The sequence below is a fragment of the Prionailurus viverrinus genome, unplaced genomic scaffold (genome assembly GCF_022837055.1).
Source record: "Prionailurus viverrinus isolate Anna unplaced genomic scaffold, UM_Priviv_1.0 scaffold_51, whole genome shotgun sequence".
In the NCBI taxonomy this organism is placed as follows: Eukaryota; Metazoa; Chordata; class Mammalia; order Carnivora; family Felidae; genus Prionailurus; species Prionailurus viverrinus.
In genome coordinates, this window is record NW_025927614.1 from 2,100,012 (window position 1) to 2,115,002 (window position 14,991).

A 14,991-nucleotide genomic window follows, 5' to 3' on the forward strand; every position below is an offset into this window, starting at 1 on the left:
GTAAGAATGGAACAGATGGGTCATCTGGTAGGTTTATCTTCTGAAAAGATGGTTGAGCTGTGGTCCATAGTGGACCTCTGTGTGCTCGTCCACAGTCGTGCTCACAGCAGATCAGAGCTGCTCCACATGCTCACCGATGCTGCGTGTGGTCAGTCTTGTTAGTTTTAGTCATTCAGAAGGTAGGTAGTTGAATCTTATTTTAGTTTTAGTTTGTATTTCCTAATGACTAATGGTGTCAGACATCTTCTACATATGTCTGTTTTGGTGAAGGGTCTGTTCAAGTTGTCTGCTCATTATTCGGTTTTACTATTGCCTTTTGGGAGTTCTTTATACATTTTGGATACAAGTCCTTATCGGGTGTATAATTTGCAAATACATTCTCTCAGTCTGTGGCTTGTCTTTTGTTCTCCTAACAGTGTCTTTTGAAGAGCAGAAGTTTTAAATTTGGTCTATAGTGTAGTTTATCAGGTCTTTTTTCTTTTATGGTCTTGCTCTTGGTTTTGTATCTAAGAAATCTAAGCTGAATCCGAAGTCACAAAGGTGTCTCCCCAGGAGTTGTGTAGTTTTAGGTTTCACATTTTTGGGGTCTGTGGCTCATTTTAAGTCAGTTGTTGTATATGGTGTGAGGTAGACAGCAGAGTTGTTTCTTTCCCCCATGTGTGGGTGTGCAGCTATTAGAGCACTGTTTGCTGGAAAGACCCCCTTCTCCCCTGGGCTGTCTGTGGCTGTCGTCAGGATCATTTGTCCCTACGTGTGGGTTCATCTCTGGGCACTCTTCTGTTCCACCTGTTAAGTCTGTTTTCACAATAGTACCCCCTGTTTTGATTACTGTAAATAACTCTTACAAACAGGTGGTGTTAGCTTTCTTTTTCAGAATTATTTTAACTATTCTAGTTCCTTTTTATGTCCATACAGGTTAGGCTGAGCTGGTCAATGTCTTCAGAATGCTGAGATGCTCATTGGGATTGCACTGAATTTGTAGGTCACTTGGAGAAACTTGACGTCTCAGTGCAGTGCACATGAGCTGTTACACTTCCCCACTTGGTTAGGTCTTCTGTAATTTTTCTTGGCTACATTTTTACTTTTCAGTGTACTGGTCTTTCCTATCTTTCGTCCAGTTTATCCGTAAGTATTTCATTTTTTGGGGGGCAGGGGTGCTATCGTAAGAGATTTTTTAAAAAAATTTAATTTGGAATTTTTATACCAGTTAGAAATATAATTAATTTTTGTGAATTGATACACTCTGGAAATGTGTTAAGCTCACTTCCTAGTTGTAGGAACTTTTTGTGGATTCCATTGTATATTCTACCTGGACAGTCGTGTTATTTGTTAAAAACATTCAGTTTTATTTCCTATCCAATCTGGTGCCTTATATTTCTTTATCTTGCCTGGTTGCCCTGGCTACAGCCTTCATTACAAAGGTGAACAGTGAACAGATCATGAGCGCAAACCTCTGACTGATCGTAGGGGTGAAACGTGCCATTTCACCAGTAAGTTTAATGTTAGTGTGGTTTTGCGTATATGACCTTTATCAGGTTCATGAGGTGCCCTTCTGTTAGGATTTGCTGAGAGTTTTTATCGGGAGTGGTTTTTGGCATTTATCATGCCTTTTTTCTCCATCTGTGGCGATAATCATACTTTTTTTCTTTTAGTGTGTTCGATGAATTACATTGATTGTATATAATCCACCTTATATTGCTGGGATAAGCTTCACTGGGTCATGATGTAATACACTTTTGATTAGTTGTTGGATTAGATTGGCCAGAATTTTGTTTAAAGTATTCATATCTGTGTTCATGAGGGATGTTGGTCTATAGTTTTCAGTGTATTTCCTCTGTTAATTTTTTTTGAAGAGGCCATCGTTTCTTTTTTAGATGAAGAAATGAAGGAAGTGAAGCCCTTCAGGCCTAAGAGTTTTGTTTGAAGGAAAGTTTTCAGCTACCTTTTTTTTTTTTGAGAGAGAGTGAGAGCATGAGTGGGGGAGGAGCGGAGAGAGGGAGAGGGAGAATCCCAAGCAGGCTCCATGCTGTCAGTATGGGGCCCAATGTGGGGCTCAAAACTTACAAACCACGAGATCACGACCTGAGCTGAAATCAAGAGTTGGTGCTTAACCAACTGAGCCGCCCTGGCGCCCTCCCCAGTTTGATTTTTAATGTAGGCCTACTCAGGTTGTCCATTTCTTCTTGAGATAGTTTTGGTTACTTGTGTCTCACAAAGAGAGATTTGGTCCACTTCATCTAAAGTGTCAACTCTATCGTGTAGAATTGCTCATAAAACTCTGTTTATTCTTTTATCATCTGTAGGATCTGTAGCTATGCCGCATCATTCTTACTATTACTGGTAATTCATAGCTTTTTTTCCCCCCTCTCATGAATCTGTGTAGAGGTTTGTCAATTTTGTTGATCTTCTGAAAGAAGTGGTAGTTGGTTTCATCAATTTTTCTGCATCATTTTTCTCCTTCCTGTTTCATTGTTTTTTTCTGATATTTATAATCTACTTTCTCTTCATTACTTGGGTTTAATTTTTATTTCTAGCGTCTTATAATGGAAGCTGAGCTCATTGATGGGAGGCATTTCTTTTCTGAGGTGGCCATTTATTTCTATAAATCTCCTCCTAAATACTCGTTTATTAGCACAATCTCTGTGTATTCTGGTATATATTGTGTGTGTGTGTGTGTGTGTGTGTGTGTGTGTGTGTGTGTGTTTAAATTCAGTTCAGGGGCGCCAGGGTGGCTCAGTTCGTTAAGCGTCCAACTTTGGCTCAGGTCACAATCTCGTGGTTTGTGGGTTCGAGCACTGTGTCGGGCTCAGTGCTGACAGCTTGCTCAGAGCCTGGTGCCTGCTCCGGATTCTGTCTCCCTTTCTCTCTGCCCCTGCCCTGCCCACACTGTGTCTCTCTCAAAAATAAAGAAACGTCAAAAAAAAATTTTTTTTACAAAAAAATAAATAAATTCAGTTAAATGATTTCTGATTTCTTTCTTTTTTTTGTTTTAATTCATGGGTAATTTAGAAGTCTGATATTTAGATTCTAAATATTTGGGGATTTCCCAGGGAACTTTATTTTATTGGCTTCTAATTTACTCTCCTTATAGTTGTGGGACATAAATGACTTGAATCCCTTTAAATTTATTAAGATTTGTACCATGGCCCATAATATGGGCCATCTTAGTACGCATTCCCTTTTCTCTTGAGAAGAATGTGTATTTTGCTGTTGTTAATGGGGCTGTTCTGTAGTTGCCACTTCTGGTGGTCTTCCTTCCTTTGTGTGAACCCAGGCTTCCTTTTGCTTATGCTCCTGCTTCCACCGCAAGGACTCCAGTGCTTCTCTCGTAGTGCAGATCTGCTGTGATGGGTTGTTGCAGCTTTGGTGTCTCTGAAACCATCTTTATTTTACATTTGTTTTTGCTTCATGTAGAATTCTCTGTCAGATTTTTTTGTCCGCACTTCACACAGACTTCTGTTTCAAGCTGTTTTTCTCTCTCTTCTTTTTTTAACGTTTATTCATTTTTTGAGAGAGTGAGAGAGCATGAGCAGGAGAGGGGCACAGAGAGGGGGAGACAGAATCCGAAGCAGGCTCCAGGCTCTGAGCTGTCAGCACAGAGCCCAACATGGGCTCGAACCCATGAACTGTGAGATCATGATCTGAGCCGACATCAGATGCTTAACTGACTGAGCCACCCAGGCGCCCCTCAAGCTGTTTTTCTCTATCAGTGGTTTTGGGGATTTAATTATGATGTATCTTAAAAGCAGCCTTTATGTTTCTTATGGTAGGTGTTCATTGAGTTTCTTGAATCTGTTTATAAATGTTTTCATCCAAGTTGGAAAAATTTTGGCCGTAATTTCTTCAAATGATGCTCCTCTATCTGTGACTCCCACCCCCACCCCCCACCCCCATCCCAGTCTTTTCTTTTACGATCTCTGGTTTTTCCTGTATAAGACTCTTGAAGTTGTCCCAGAGCTCACCAGTCCTGGGTCCTTTTTAAAAACTCTTATTTCTCAGTTTCATTTTGGAAAGTTTCCATTATATCTAATATCAGACATTGTCGTTTTCACTTGTAGAAGTCTTAGGTGCGTCTTTTAAATATTTTCACATTTCGCCCTAACTTTTTATGCACGTGGAGGCTAGCCATTATAATGTCTTTGTCAATTCATGTTAACATCTGTGTTAGTTCTGGACAGTTTGCTGTTAATAACGAGTCCTATTTTCCTGCTTCACATTTGTGGTAAGTTTTGGTTGGATTGAATTTGTCTTGGTTGGGCGCTTAATGGTTTTGTATTTCTTTAAGTATTTTGGTTATCGTTCCAACGTACATCTAAGTTACTTGGAAATGGTTTGATGCTTTTATAGCTTGCTCGAAGATTTGTTAGGCCTGAGGGGAGTGGAGCTTAGTCGGGCCGGTTCCTTCCCACCCCTGAGGCAGGACCCCATGCTCTGTGAGCAGGAGGCACCCTGGTCCAGCGGGGCGGCAGGCACGTCTCCAGCCCCGTGGGGAGAGAGGTCTGCGTGCTGCTACTCGACCTTCCAGGGGGCTTGTCCCGGTCTCAGGGACTCCCATCACACTGCTGCCGTGACACGGCTGCCTACTTGAGCGGGCCCCTCCCTGTGCCCCCTGTCCTGGCACCCTCTTCTGTGCCCCTTAACGCAGCATGCCCACTGAGTTCTGTCTGGCTTCTCACTTCCTGAGCCTGGGCCTCGGAAAGTCGTACGTCTCCTTTCTCTTAGGGGCCGATGTTCCTGTACGTGGAAAACTTGTTTACTGTTTTCGTTTTCCATTCGGAAAGTATTTATTCAGAACTTACCATGTGCCACATTTACTTGGGATCCATCAGTGATGTGACTAGTGAGAGCCCTGGCTTTACTTGAGCTTATATCTGTTTGACAGAGACAGACAACTAACCCACATAATAAGTAAGTTCGTGATAGGGCGTGTGGGAGGATGGTAACCACAATAGAAAAGAGAAGTGTAAGGAAACAATGTAAGGAAATGGCGGGGTGAGGTTACGGTTTTTCTAGGTTTATTGAGGTTTAATTGACAAGTAAAAATTGAATGTGTTTAAAATATACCACATTGGTCATTTGATATTACGTATTCACTGTGAAATGATTCGTACGGTCAAGCTAATTAATTAACATACCCATTACCTCACGTAGTTGTTTTGTTCTGGTGTGTTCACACTTAAGGTCTACCCTCTTAGCCAGTTTCAGGTGTACAGTACAGGATTGTCGACTGTAGTCACCGTGGTGTCCCTTAGATCCACAGAACTTGAATTCGTCTGATAATGAAAGTCTGCATCCTGTGACCAGCATCTCCCCATTTCCCCCACTCTCCAGCCCGTGGTAACCTCAGATAGATTCCACATACAAGTGACGTCATGTAGTTTTTTTCCTTTCTGTACCTGACTGTATCACTTAGCATAGCGCCTCAATGTTCATGTTGTCGCGGATAGCAGGATGCCTCCTTTTTTATGGCTGAGTAATATCCCAGTGTTTGTATACGTCCCATCTTTATTTATTCATTTGTCGACAGGCCCTTGGGTTGTTTCCTTGTCTTGGCCACTGTGAGTAACGTTGCACGAACATGAGAGTGTAGCTGTTTCTACCAGATACTGATTTCATTTCCTTTGGATATGCATCCAGCAGTGGCATTACTGGATCATATGGTACTTACTTCTATTTTTAATTTGGTGAGGAGCCTCCACACTGTCTTCCCCAGTGGCCGTGCCAGTTTACATTCCCACCAGCAGCGCACAGGAGTTCCTTTTCTCCACGTTTTTGCCAACACTTGTTATCTTGGTTTGTTGATACTAGCCATCCCGGTGGGTGTGAGATGTTGTCTCATGGTGGTTTTGATCTGCGTTTCCCTAATGGTTAGTGATGTTGAGCATCTTTTAATGGACTGTTGGCCATCTGTACGTCTTCTTTGGAAAAATGTCTATTTAGGTCCTTTGCCCACTGTTAATGAAATTTTTGTTTTGTTTTGCTATTGTGAATGAATTTCTTACATGTTGTGGATATTACCCCCTTATCAAAGAGTTCTAGATCCCATAAATATCTTCTCCCATTCTGTAGGCTGCCTTTTCATTGTGTGGATGGTGTCCTTTGCTGAGCAGAAGCTTTTAGTGTGATGTGGTCCCACTTGCATGGTTTTGCAAGACCAAAAAAATTATTGCCCAGCCTCATCTCAGGGGGCTTTTTCCTTACGTTTTCTTGTAGGAGTTCTATAGTTTTAGGTCTTACATTTAAGTCTTCAGTCTGTGTTGAGTTGATTTTTGTACGTATTGTAAGATCAAGGTTCGGTTTCATTCTTTTGCATGTGGCTGCCTCATTTTCCCAGCACTGTTCAGTGAAGACACCCCTTTTCCCCACTAAGTATTCTCGTCAGTCTTGTTGAAAATCAGTTGAATTTTATATGTGTGGGTTTATTTCTGGACTCTATTCTGTTCACTGATCTGTGTGTCTTTTTATTTCAATACCAATCTGTTTTGATCACTTGGCTTTGTGATATGATTTGAAATCAGGGAGCATTTATGCCCCCTTTGTTCTTGCTTGAGATTGCTTTGGCTGTGCAGGGTCTCTGTGGTTTCATATGAGTTTTAGGCTTGTTTGTTCTAGCTCTGAAAAATGCTGTTGGAATTTTGGTCGGGGCTGCATGGAATCTGTAGATTGCTTTGGGTGGTGTGGACATTCTAACCATATTCTTGCAATCCACAGGCATGGAGTATCTTTCCATGTATTTGTGTCTTGCTCAGTTTCTTTATCAATGTCTTAAAGTTTTCAGGGTACAGGTCTGTCACCCCTTGGTTGAGTTTATTCCTAGGTATTTTATTCTTTTCGATGCAGTTATGAATGGGTTTGTTTTCTTGTTTTTTTCAGACAGTTTATGCTAGTGCACAGAATCCCAGCAGATGGTGTTCCAGTACTCACATAGACTTCCTCACTGTTTTTCTTTTCTTTTTTTTTTCTTTTTGCTCCTGTAACTGGCTAATGTCACATGACCCATCTCACATCTGCCGAGTCTCTCTGCATGTCTGACTCTGTTCTCAGGTCTGTCCATGTGTTCTTTAGCTCCAGGGTTTCTGTTTGGTTTTGGTTTTTGTTTATTTGTTTGTTTTATTTTAGAGAACACCAGCAGGCGGGGGGGGCGGGGGGGTGTGAATATGAATCTCAACCAGGCTCAGCACAGGGCTGAATGTGGAGCTTGATCCTGCGACCCTGGCATGATGACCTGAGCCAAAATCAAGAGTTGGACGCTCAACCAACTGAGCCACCCAGGCACCCCTGTTTAGTTCTTTTGTATGGTTTCTTCTTCCTTACTAAACTTATTTTGTTTTTGCACCGTTTTCCTGATTCTGTTGTCTGTGTTCTCTTGGATTTCACTGAATTTCTTTATTTTATTTTATTTTTTTAAGTTTATTTATTTTGAGAATCAGGGAGAGCATGCACATGGAGAGAGGGGACAGGAGAGAGAGAGAGAGAGAGAGAGAGAATGAGAGAGAGAATATATCTCAAGCATGCTCCACACCATCAGTTGGAGCCGGACACGGGGCTCAAACTCATGAACTGTGAGATCATGACCTGAGCCGAAATCAAGGGTCGGCCACTTAGCTGACTGAGCCACCCAGGTGCCCCTCACTGAGTTTCTTTAAAAGATGATTATTTTGGACCCTTTGTCAGGCCATTTGTACGTCTCCTTTACATTGGAATCTGGCTATGGATCTTGTGTGGTCCCTGGGAGCTCTGGGGACAGGGACGGCTGTGTCTCCTGCTGAGTCTCTGGGCGGGCACAGCTGCTTGTGGGCTGCTGGGAGGGGCTGAAGCCAAGTCACAGGCTTGTTTCAGAACCTGCTGTCAGCCTGAGGTTGGGTCGGCTGGCCTGTCTCCAGAGGCACTGACTGTGGGTATTTTCCAGGGGGGCCCTTGGCCAGCAGGCCTGCTCACGGACTGTGGTGGAGAGTGGCAGGAGCCCACTTCTGGTGCCCTTGTGGTACTTACAGTCTGACTGTGTTGGGCTTGCTCTAGGGACTCCTGGACTGCAGCCTGGGGGGCTGGAGCTGGGCCCACTTTGGGGCCCACAGCCAGGACCGAGGTGTTTGTGCTGATTACCCAGGACTCAGGTGGGCCAGGCTCCTCCTGGGGTCCTTAGCAATGATGCTGGTGACAGGCCCAAGCCAAACGGTGTGGTGGAATCCTCAAGGGGCAGAGCATGTCTGGGTCTGTAGCTGGGGCCTCTGGCAAGTCAGCTGCCTGGATGCAGAGCCTGCCTCCTCAAACGGCTCCGCTCAGCCTTGGACCGTACCCAGGTTTCACCGTCTTCTCCCTGGACGCCAGAGCTCCCATTGGGCACTGTTGTCCGAGGGTGGATGCTGAAGTGTTGCTGGTGGGGGGGACCTCCGGTTCCACCATCTTGCCTAGAAGCAGATGACCTCACGTCTGTCTCAATTGTGAAGACCGAAGCCATCAGAAGCACACTTTCCACCCTGACACCTGTACATCTCAGCCTCTGTCTGGGACCCTTTTCTGTGCTCTCAGGGTCTTCGTGAACCCTTTCTCTGCCATAGGAGGAGCCTTCCACATAGTGCTGTTCTCTCTCACGTTAGATGAGCCTGCCCTCTACACCCGGTCTTTCCCTAGCAGAACTCTCCAGAAGCATTGTCTGGGCCAGCTGCCTGTATGTGCTCGTGTCCCATGCCCTCTCAAGCCCCATCCAGGTAGACTGTTGCCCCAGGCTCATCAACAGCACTGTGACTGCCTTTATCCAGGCCTCCAGTGATGAACTGTGGCTTCTTCTGTCCCTTGACCTGGCCGTGTCCTGTGTTTCTTGCTGACTTCATGTCCCTTCCTTGGCCACATCCTCTCTGTTCTCCTTGGGAGATCGGCCTGCCCAGGGGTCGGTCCTAGACCACCGCTCTTCTGTGTCCTTGGCTGAAGTCCCACCCTTACCTGGAATTGTCCCAAATACTAGTTTATCCTCGATTATTGCACTGGCGTCCTAACCAGGCTTTTTTCTTCCCTCCTGTGCCTCACTGTCCGTCTTCAGTACAGACCGGAGACATCTCTCCAAGATGAAAATTGTTTTCCTATCACATTTAGGTTAGAATCCTCATCTCCTTGTAGTAGCCCACAAGGCCTGCAGGCTCTGACTGCCGCCTCCCGGCCTCTGTGCCGTCATCGTGTGCTCCCGTTGACTTGCCCAGATGTGCTGACCTCTCTGCAGGCGCCTAGTCCCGTGCTCTGGCGGCACCCCTGCTGGAGAACGCACTTCCCCTGATCCCCGCCAGGCCCACCGTCTCCTCCATTGGCCTCTGCTTTGTGCCACCGCTGTAGTGGCTGCCATGTCCGGAGCAGCCTGGGCAGTCTCTCCTCGTGCACGGTGGCGGTCTCCTTCATGTCTGACTCCACCTGATGTTCCGTTCCATGTTGACTCATTCAGCTGCAGATCGCCTTTCCCGCTGGGAGCAGAGAGTTTGTGCTTACTTGTTCAGTAAATGCCCCACTTTGTCTTTACTGTTGTCAGTCTTTGACTTTTAAACTGGTGTCTCTTGTGAGAAAACTCCACGTACGTGAGTATGTGTGCAGATTTATGTAGAAGTGTATGAAAACTGTTCTTAGTGTTTTGGTGCCTTTGATATCCTGGCCACCTAAAAATGGGGTCCTTGCCTGGAGTGCAGAGTCCTGGGGGCTAAGGGCAGGGGCATCACTCCAGACTCCAGTGTGAAAATCCTGCTCTTGTGGTGTGCAGGTGCAGGGGTGCCAGGACCTCACCTTGCGTGCCAGCTCACTCCCTGGTCCGTGAGTGGTACCTCGTGGGACACGCGCTCAGACATTGTCTACTGTGCCGTCCACCATCTTAGAAGAAGTCGCCTCTAGAGGCTCGGGCCAGTTTGTCTCCTGTTGAGGGTCTGCTCACTTGGTATCCTCCAGTAGGATCTCTGGCCCAGAGGCTTCTTACTTGGAACTTTGCCTGCTTGGACGTTAAAATTTTTTTTTTTTAAATGTTTGTTTATTTCTGAGAGAGAGCGTGAGTGGGGGAGGTGCAGAGAGAGAGAGGGAGACACAGAATCTGAAGCAGGCTCCAAGCTCTGAGCTGTCAGCACAGAGCCCGACGTGGGGCCCGAACTTGTGAACTCATTAGATCATTACCTGATCTGAAGTTGGATACTCAACTGACTGAGCCACCCAGGTGCCCCATGCCTGCTTGGACATTTAAAAGCAGGTTCATAAGGCTCTAGTGTAGAGACTGCATCATCCTTATGGCCCATGTGCTTGTAATCCCCAGCCTTTATCTTCCTGGCCTGTATTTGCCTTTTTCTTATTTTGATTCTTTTCTTTATATTTCATTTTGGTTTTAGTATCTGTGTTCTTGCAGTCTGCCTGAAAGGCCTTTTGAATTGAGACAAGGAATTAAATAATTTACACTTATTTTCAGGATGGTGGGGGGGAAGGACCTCTAAACTTTGCTAATAAATCTTACTGCTCATATTATTATTTTTTTTAATGTTGATTTATTTTGAAATGGGGAGGGGCAGAGAGAGAAGGAAAAAGAGAATCCCAAGCAGATGCCACGCTGCCAGCACAGAGCACAACGTGGGGCTTGAACTCAAGAACCACAAGATCATAATCTGAGCTGAAGTCAACAGTAGGATGCGTTATTAACCGACTGAGCCACCCAGGCATCCCTCAGATTATTTTTGAAACTGTTGTTTTTGTTTGGGGGAGAGGGGGTTTTAAATTTTTTGCCTCTGATTTCTTTTTTTTTAGTAGGTAAAATAGCAAGTTTCTTACTATCAAGGCACAGTGTAGGTAAATTAACATGTACATTGAAATCATGAGAATTGCTGTGCAGAATCATCTGCTTGGCAAATTTTAAGCCTGTTTTCCTAAGTTGATCATTGCTTTTATGTAGGAGGAAATGAGTCTCAACCAGAAACCCAGGAGGACCCCCGAGAAGTACTCAAAAAGACATTGGAGTTCTGCTTGTCTAGGTAAGGACGCCAGTGGTTTTTCTCATCCCTGCTGTCTGGAGTGTTCTGTGCCGGTTTTTCTATACAGATGTGACACTGTGTACACACGAGGGGGTATGTCTGTTGGTATCTATGTCTGTGTATAGCTATTAATAGGAAGTAGAGAATGTGGAGTAGTCCTAGCCTTTGACACAGTGGAGAACCAAACATAATCATCTAGGCCGGTGTTCCACGCATGTCTGCATGGATCCATCGTGATGATCATTTCCTGGGTTGCTTTTTGAAATTCAGAGTCCTGGGCACGCCCCCCCCCCCCCCCCCCACCCCATCCCACAGAATCAGACTCTGAAGGCGGGGCCGTAGGTCATCGCCTCACAGAAACATTCTTCAGCACAGTGAAGTTTGAGAACAGTTTGCTGTTAGTAGTCCTCATAGTCTGCCAAACTCTGCAGTAACAAAGTGTTCTGTATGTGTGCCACTCGTAGTTTTAGTTGTTCTTTCTGAGAACAACTTCCTGAGTAATACCTTTTTTCTTGACAAATGAAGCAGAACCTTTAAAGTTCAAAGCGACAACCATACATACAAGAGGATGGGATTGGGTTAAGTGTAATTTTCTTTGAGCATGAAGATAACTGATGTGTCACATGTAAAGTTTCCCATCAGTGATAGTGATTCTTAAAGTGTTTTTCTGGGCCTGCTTTCGGACTTCAGAGCGTCTGATGGGGGCCCCGTAGACTGTGGGGCTGCACGGTGGGGAGAGGAGGGGTGGGGCCGGGTGGGGCCCCAGCTTTCCTTCCTTGCCCACCCCGCACCCTGCCTGAGGGCGTGCTCTGAGATGGAGAGCCAGGCCGTGAGCCTAGGCTGTGAGGCTGTGTGCTGGAGGAGCTGGGTCTGCGCCTTGCTCAAGCCCTGCTCTCACCCCCCTGGGCCACCTGAGAGGTGGGGGTGGAGCAGCGGGTCCCTCCACGGGTCTGTGGCTGTGTGGCTTCGTGGATCTTAGAGATTGTCCTCAGCCTCTGCTGCGGAACCAGTGTGTCTGTGCTGAGAGGTTTTGAGCACGCCGTCCTGGTTATGGAGACTTACCAGAAGCTTGCAGCATGGGCCAGACAGCAGCAAGTGGCTCACCTTCCCCTGAACTGCTGGTACCTGCAGCTTCCTTGGAGGGACCCCGTGGGTCACGTCATTGGTCATGTTTCCTTCTTTGTAACCTGGCTGCCACTGGGTCTGCAGCTCCTCTGGTACGTGTTCCAGACTGAACAGCGAGCACTCTGGGGACCGGCCTTTTCGTAGTTTTCTTAGGATTTTCGTACCTAAAAAAGTGGGTTTGTATCTTTAGTAAGCTACTCAAACACGTCTTAGAACAAAGATAAGCTATAAATATGTTTCCAAAGGCTTACCCTGTGATTGTAACAAGTGCAGTATACTTTTGTCCTCCCTGCCTCTCCAAATGTCTGTAAAAATTTTTACATAAGGTCAGAGAGATGGCAAATGATGGAAGGGGTTTGAACTCCCATCTGACTCTGAAGTACCCCCATGCCACACTCCTGCTTCTTCCGAAGCTTGCTTTTAAAGGAAGGTTAATTCAAAGCCGTTGTCTTCTCTCTGCAGGGAGAACCTTGCTAGTGACATGTACCTTATATCGCAGATGGACAGTGATCAGTACGTGCCAATCACCACGGTAGCTAACCTGGACCACGTCAAGAAGCTCAGTACTGACATGAACTTGATTGTTGAAGTGCTGAGGTGTAAGTAAACGGCGGTCTGGGCTGGCTCACAAATGGTCTTGACGGCTGTGTGAGCTTGTACATCAATAGCCGTTGGGTGCAAGGTACTTGATGGCGACTGGGGTCTTCCTTCATGTTCCTGGCCTTGCTGAGTGGCTCGTGGGTGTGGCGAGGGCGTTGAGGGGCTCCATAACCCAACCCCCTGTGTAGTCCAGATCGTAGGTAGTGGGCGTGAGAGGGGCTAATGCGGAGGTTGATGACAGCTGTGATGTTAGTGAACCATAAAGTAGATAATGGTGTTCAGGGTAAAGTAGAATACGTTTTAATTAGCATTCTACCGACAAAGAGGGTTTCTTTAAATACTAACTTCCTGCTGAAGTTTTGGTGAAATACTACTGTTTTTCTCTAAAAGGATGTATGTGAAGTTGTTTTGTGGACATTTGGCGATATCAGAGGGAGGTTTAAACATTATATCCGAGGCCTGCAGGCCTTCAGGAAACGTGGATATTTCAGGTGTTGTCTGGCATGCCACAGGTGTGGTCACTGGTGTCCTGGTTTGCTTTGCAGATGAAGGCTTCTACAACCTGACATTTTGTTTCGTGTTTTTATAAAAACCACGTGACTGAGGTCTTGCTGACATACAGTGCGCTGCATGTATTTAAGGGTACAGTTGGGGCAGTTTGGAAGCAGGGAGATACGCATCAGTGAGACCGTCACTGCCCACGGTTCTCTTACGGCCTTTGTAATGCTTCCATCCCACCCTCCCATCCTCCCACCCAGGACGGCTTCACTGGGGATGAGTTTTAAATTAAGTGTACAGTATACTGGATATCTTTTTGAAATGGGCTTGTTTTTAATCACACAAAGTCACTTTCTGTAACACGACTGCAGGCACCAGATGAATTCTTTCCGCACTCTCCCTTCTCAGGGCTGCTGGTCCTCAGTCATGCCAGAACTAAAACCCCGTTTCCCCGTGTCACCACTGTGACTTCCCATCACAGACACTTAGGCAGATGTGTTTACATACTCCCTGGCTTAGCTGGGTGGCTAACAGTCGGTGATGATTTTTTCTTGCGTGCATTTGACTTAATAGAAGAACAGAATGAGCATCTTACCTCCAAACTTAGTTGGAGGTAAAATTCTGTACTTTCTGCCCCTAGGAAAATGTCATAAGGTCACGAAATTATTGGAGCAGGGAGTGAAGAAACTAGCAAACATCATCTATGAAGCTTGAATTCTGAAAATTGTAACCACTGTTTCCCAAGATAGCTATACGCTTTCCAGTGTCTCTTTGTCTCACGTTCAGAACAGGATTCTGCGGGAGTGCGTTTTGGTCCGACCTACGTGCAGAGGCCGGCGGCTTTCCTAACTAAAAGCTCGTGACCCTGTTAACGCTCTTTGCCTGTTATTTGGAATCCCAGATGTAGGTTTTTTTCTTTTTTTCCCCTGGGCATTCCTTGGAAGCCTGGCTGCCCCGTGGATCATTTCTCAGCTGGCGCATGCTGGCTACGAGTCGTTCGTGCAGACCGTGAGGATGTTTAATTGCCCCGTGTGGTTGCCTCATGGAGCCGTTTCTCTCCGGGGACAGACAGCCCTGTCACCCTCTCCACCCCCCGCCGCCTCCCCTTCCAGTACTGTATCGGCAGAGGGTCTTGAATTGTCACGTTACCGATGCATGTGCACGTGTAATAACCTGACGAATAGAGTGTGCTTAGCATGTTAGTTGTTCTGAAGAGGGTGATGTAAATAAGCCTCTGTGAGCAGAGATCTCGGTTTAAATCTTACCCTATCCCCAAAATGCCCAAGATAAAGTTAGATCCACTGTAGACATTTTGAATATTTCCTACTATGACACCAGAACTCTAGTGTTGATTGAATTGCATAAATTCTGTTTTTATATCATACTCTGCATGGTGTGTAGTGCATGGTACAGAAAGCTGGTTCAAAATTTTTTTTTATACTTCATGCAGTTGAAGTTGCTAATTTAAAAATAGACTCAGATATTTGTCACCAGAGCATGAAGAAATACATTGTGGTAGAGCCACAACGTGGCCACTAGAACAAGTAAAGTGAACTGGTCCTGTGTTTTCAGTAAGAATCAGTGTTAAAGTTCTAATGCTGAATCTGAAAGCATATTTCAGATGTGGACAAGATGCTCCCGTGGATCCAAAGTTCAGGTGTGTGGAGAACAGAACTGTGTCCCCTCGGCTCAGAGGTGCAGGTGTGAGAGTGGACGTGCCTGAGCGGGACTGACCCCTGGGTAAAGGGGCTTTTAAGGGGGCACATGGACTGGGACAGGACGGGTA

The 14,991-nt window shown here is 45.7% G+C and overlaps 1 protein-coding gene across 2 annotated transcripts in view; it reads left to right on the forward strand.

Moving 5' to 3' along the window:
- The window catches only part of LARP4B (La ribonucleoprotein 4B), a 92,889-nt gene that overhangs the window by 44,309 nt on the left and 33,589 nt on the right, over positions 1-14,991 (forward strand). For both annotated transcript variants that reach the window (XM_047848073.1, XM_047848072.1), the window contains exons 6-7: positions 10,904-10,982; positions 12,570-12,706. In XM_047848073.1, the coding sequence (XP_047704029.1) occupies positions 10,904-10,982; positions 12,570-12,706 (216 nt within the window). The remainder of the gene's footprint in view (positions 1-10,903; positions 10,983-12,569; positions 12,707-14,991) is intronic.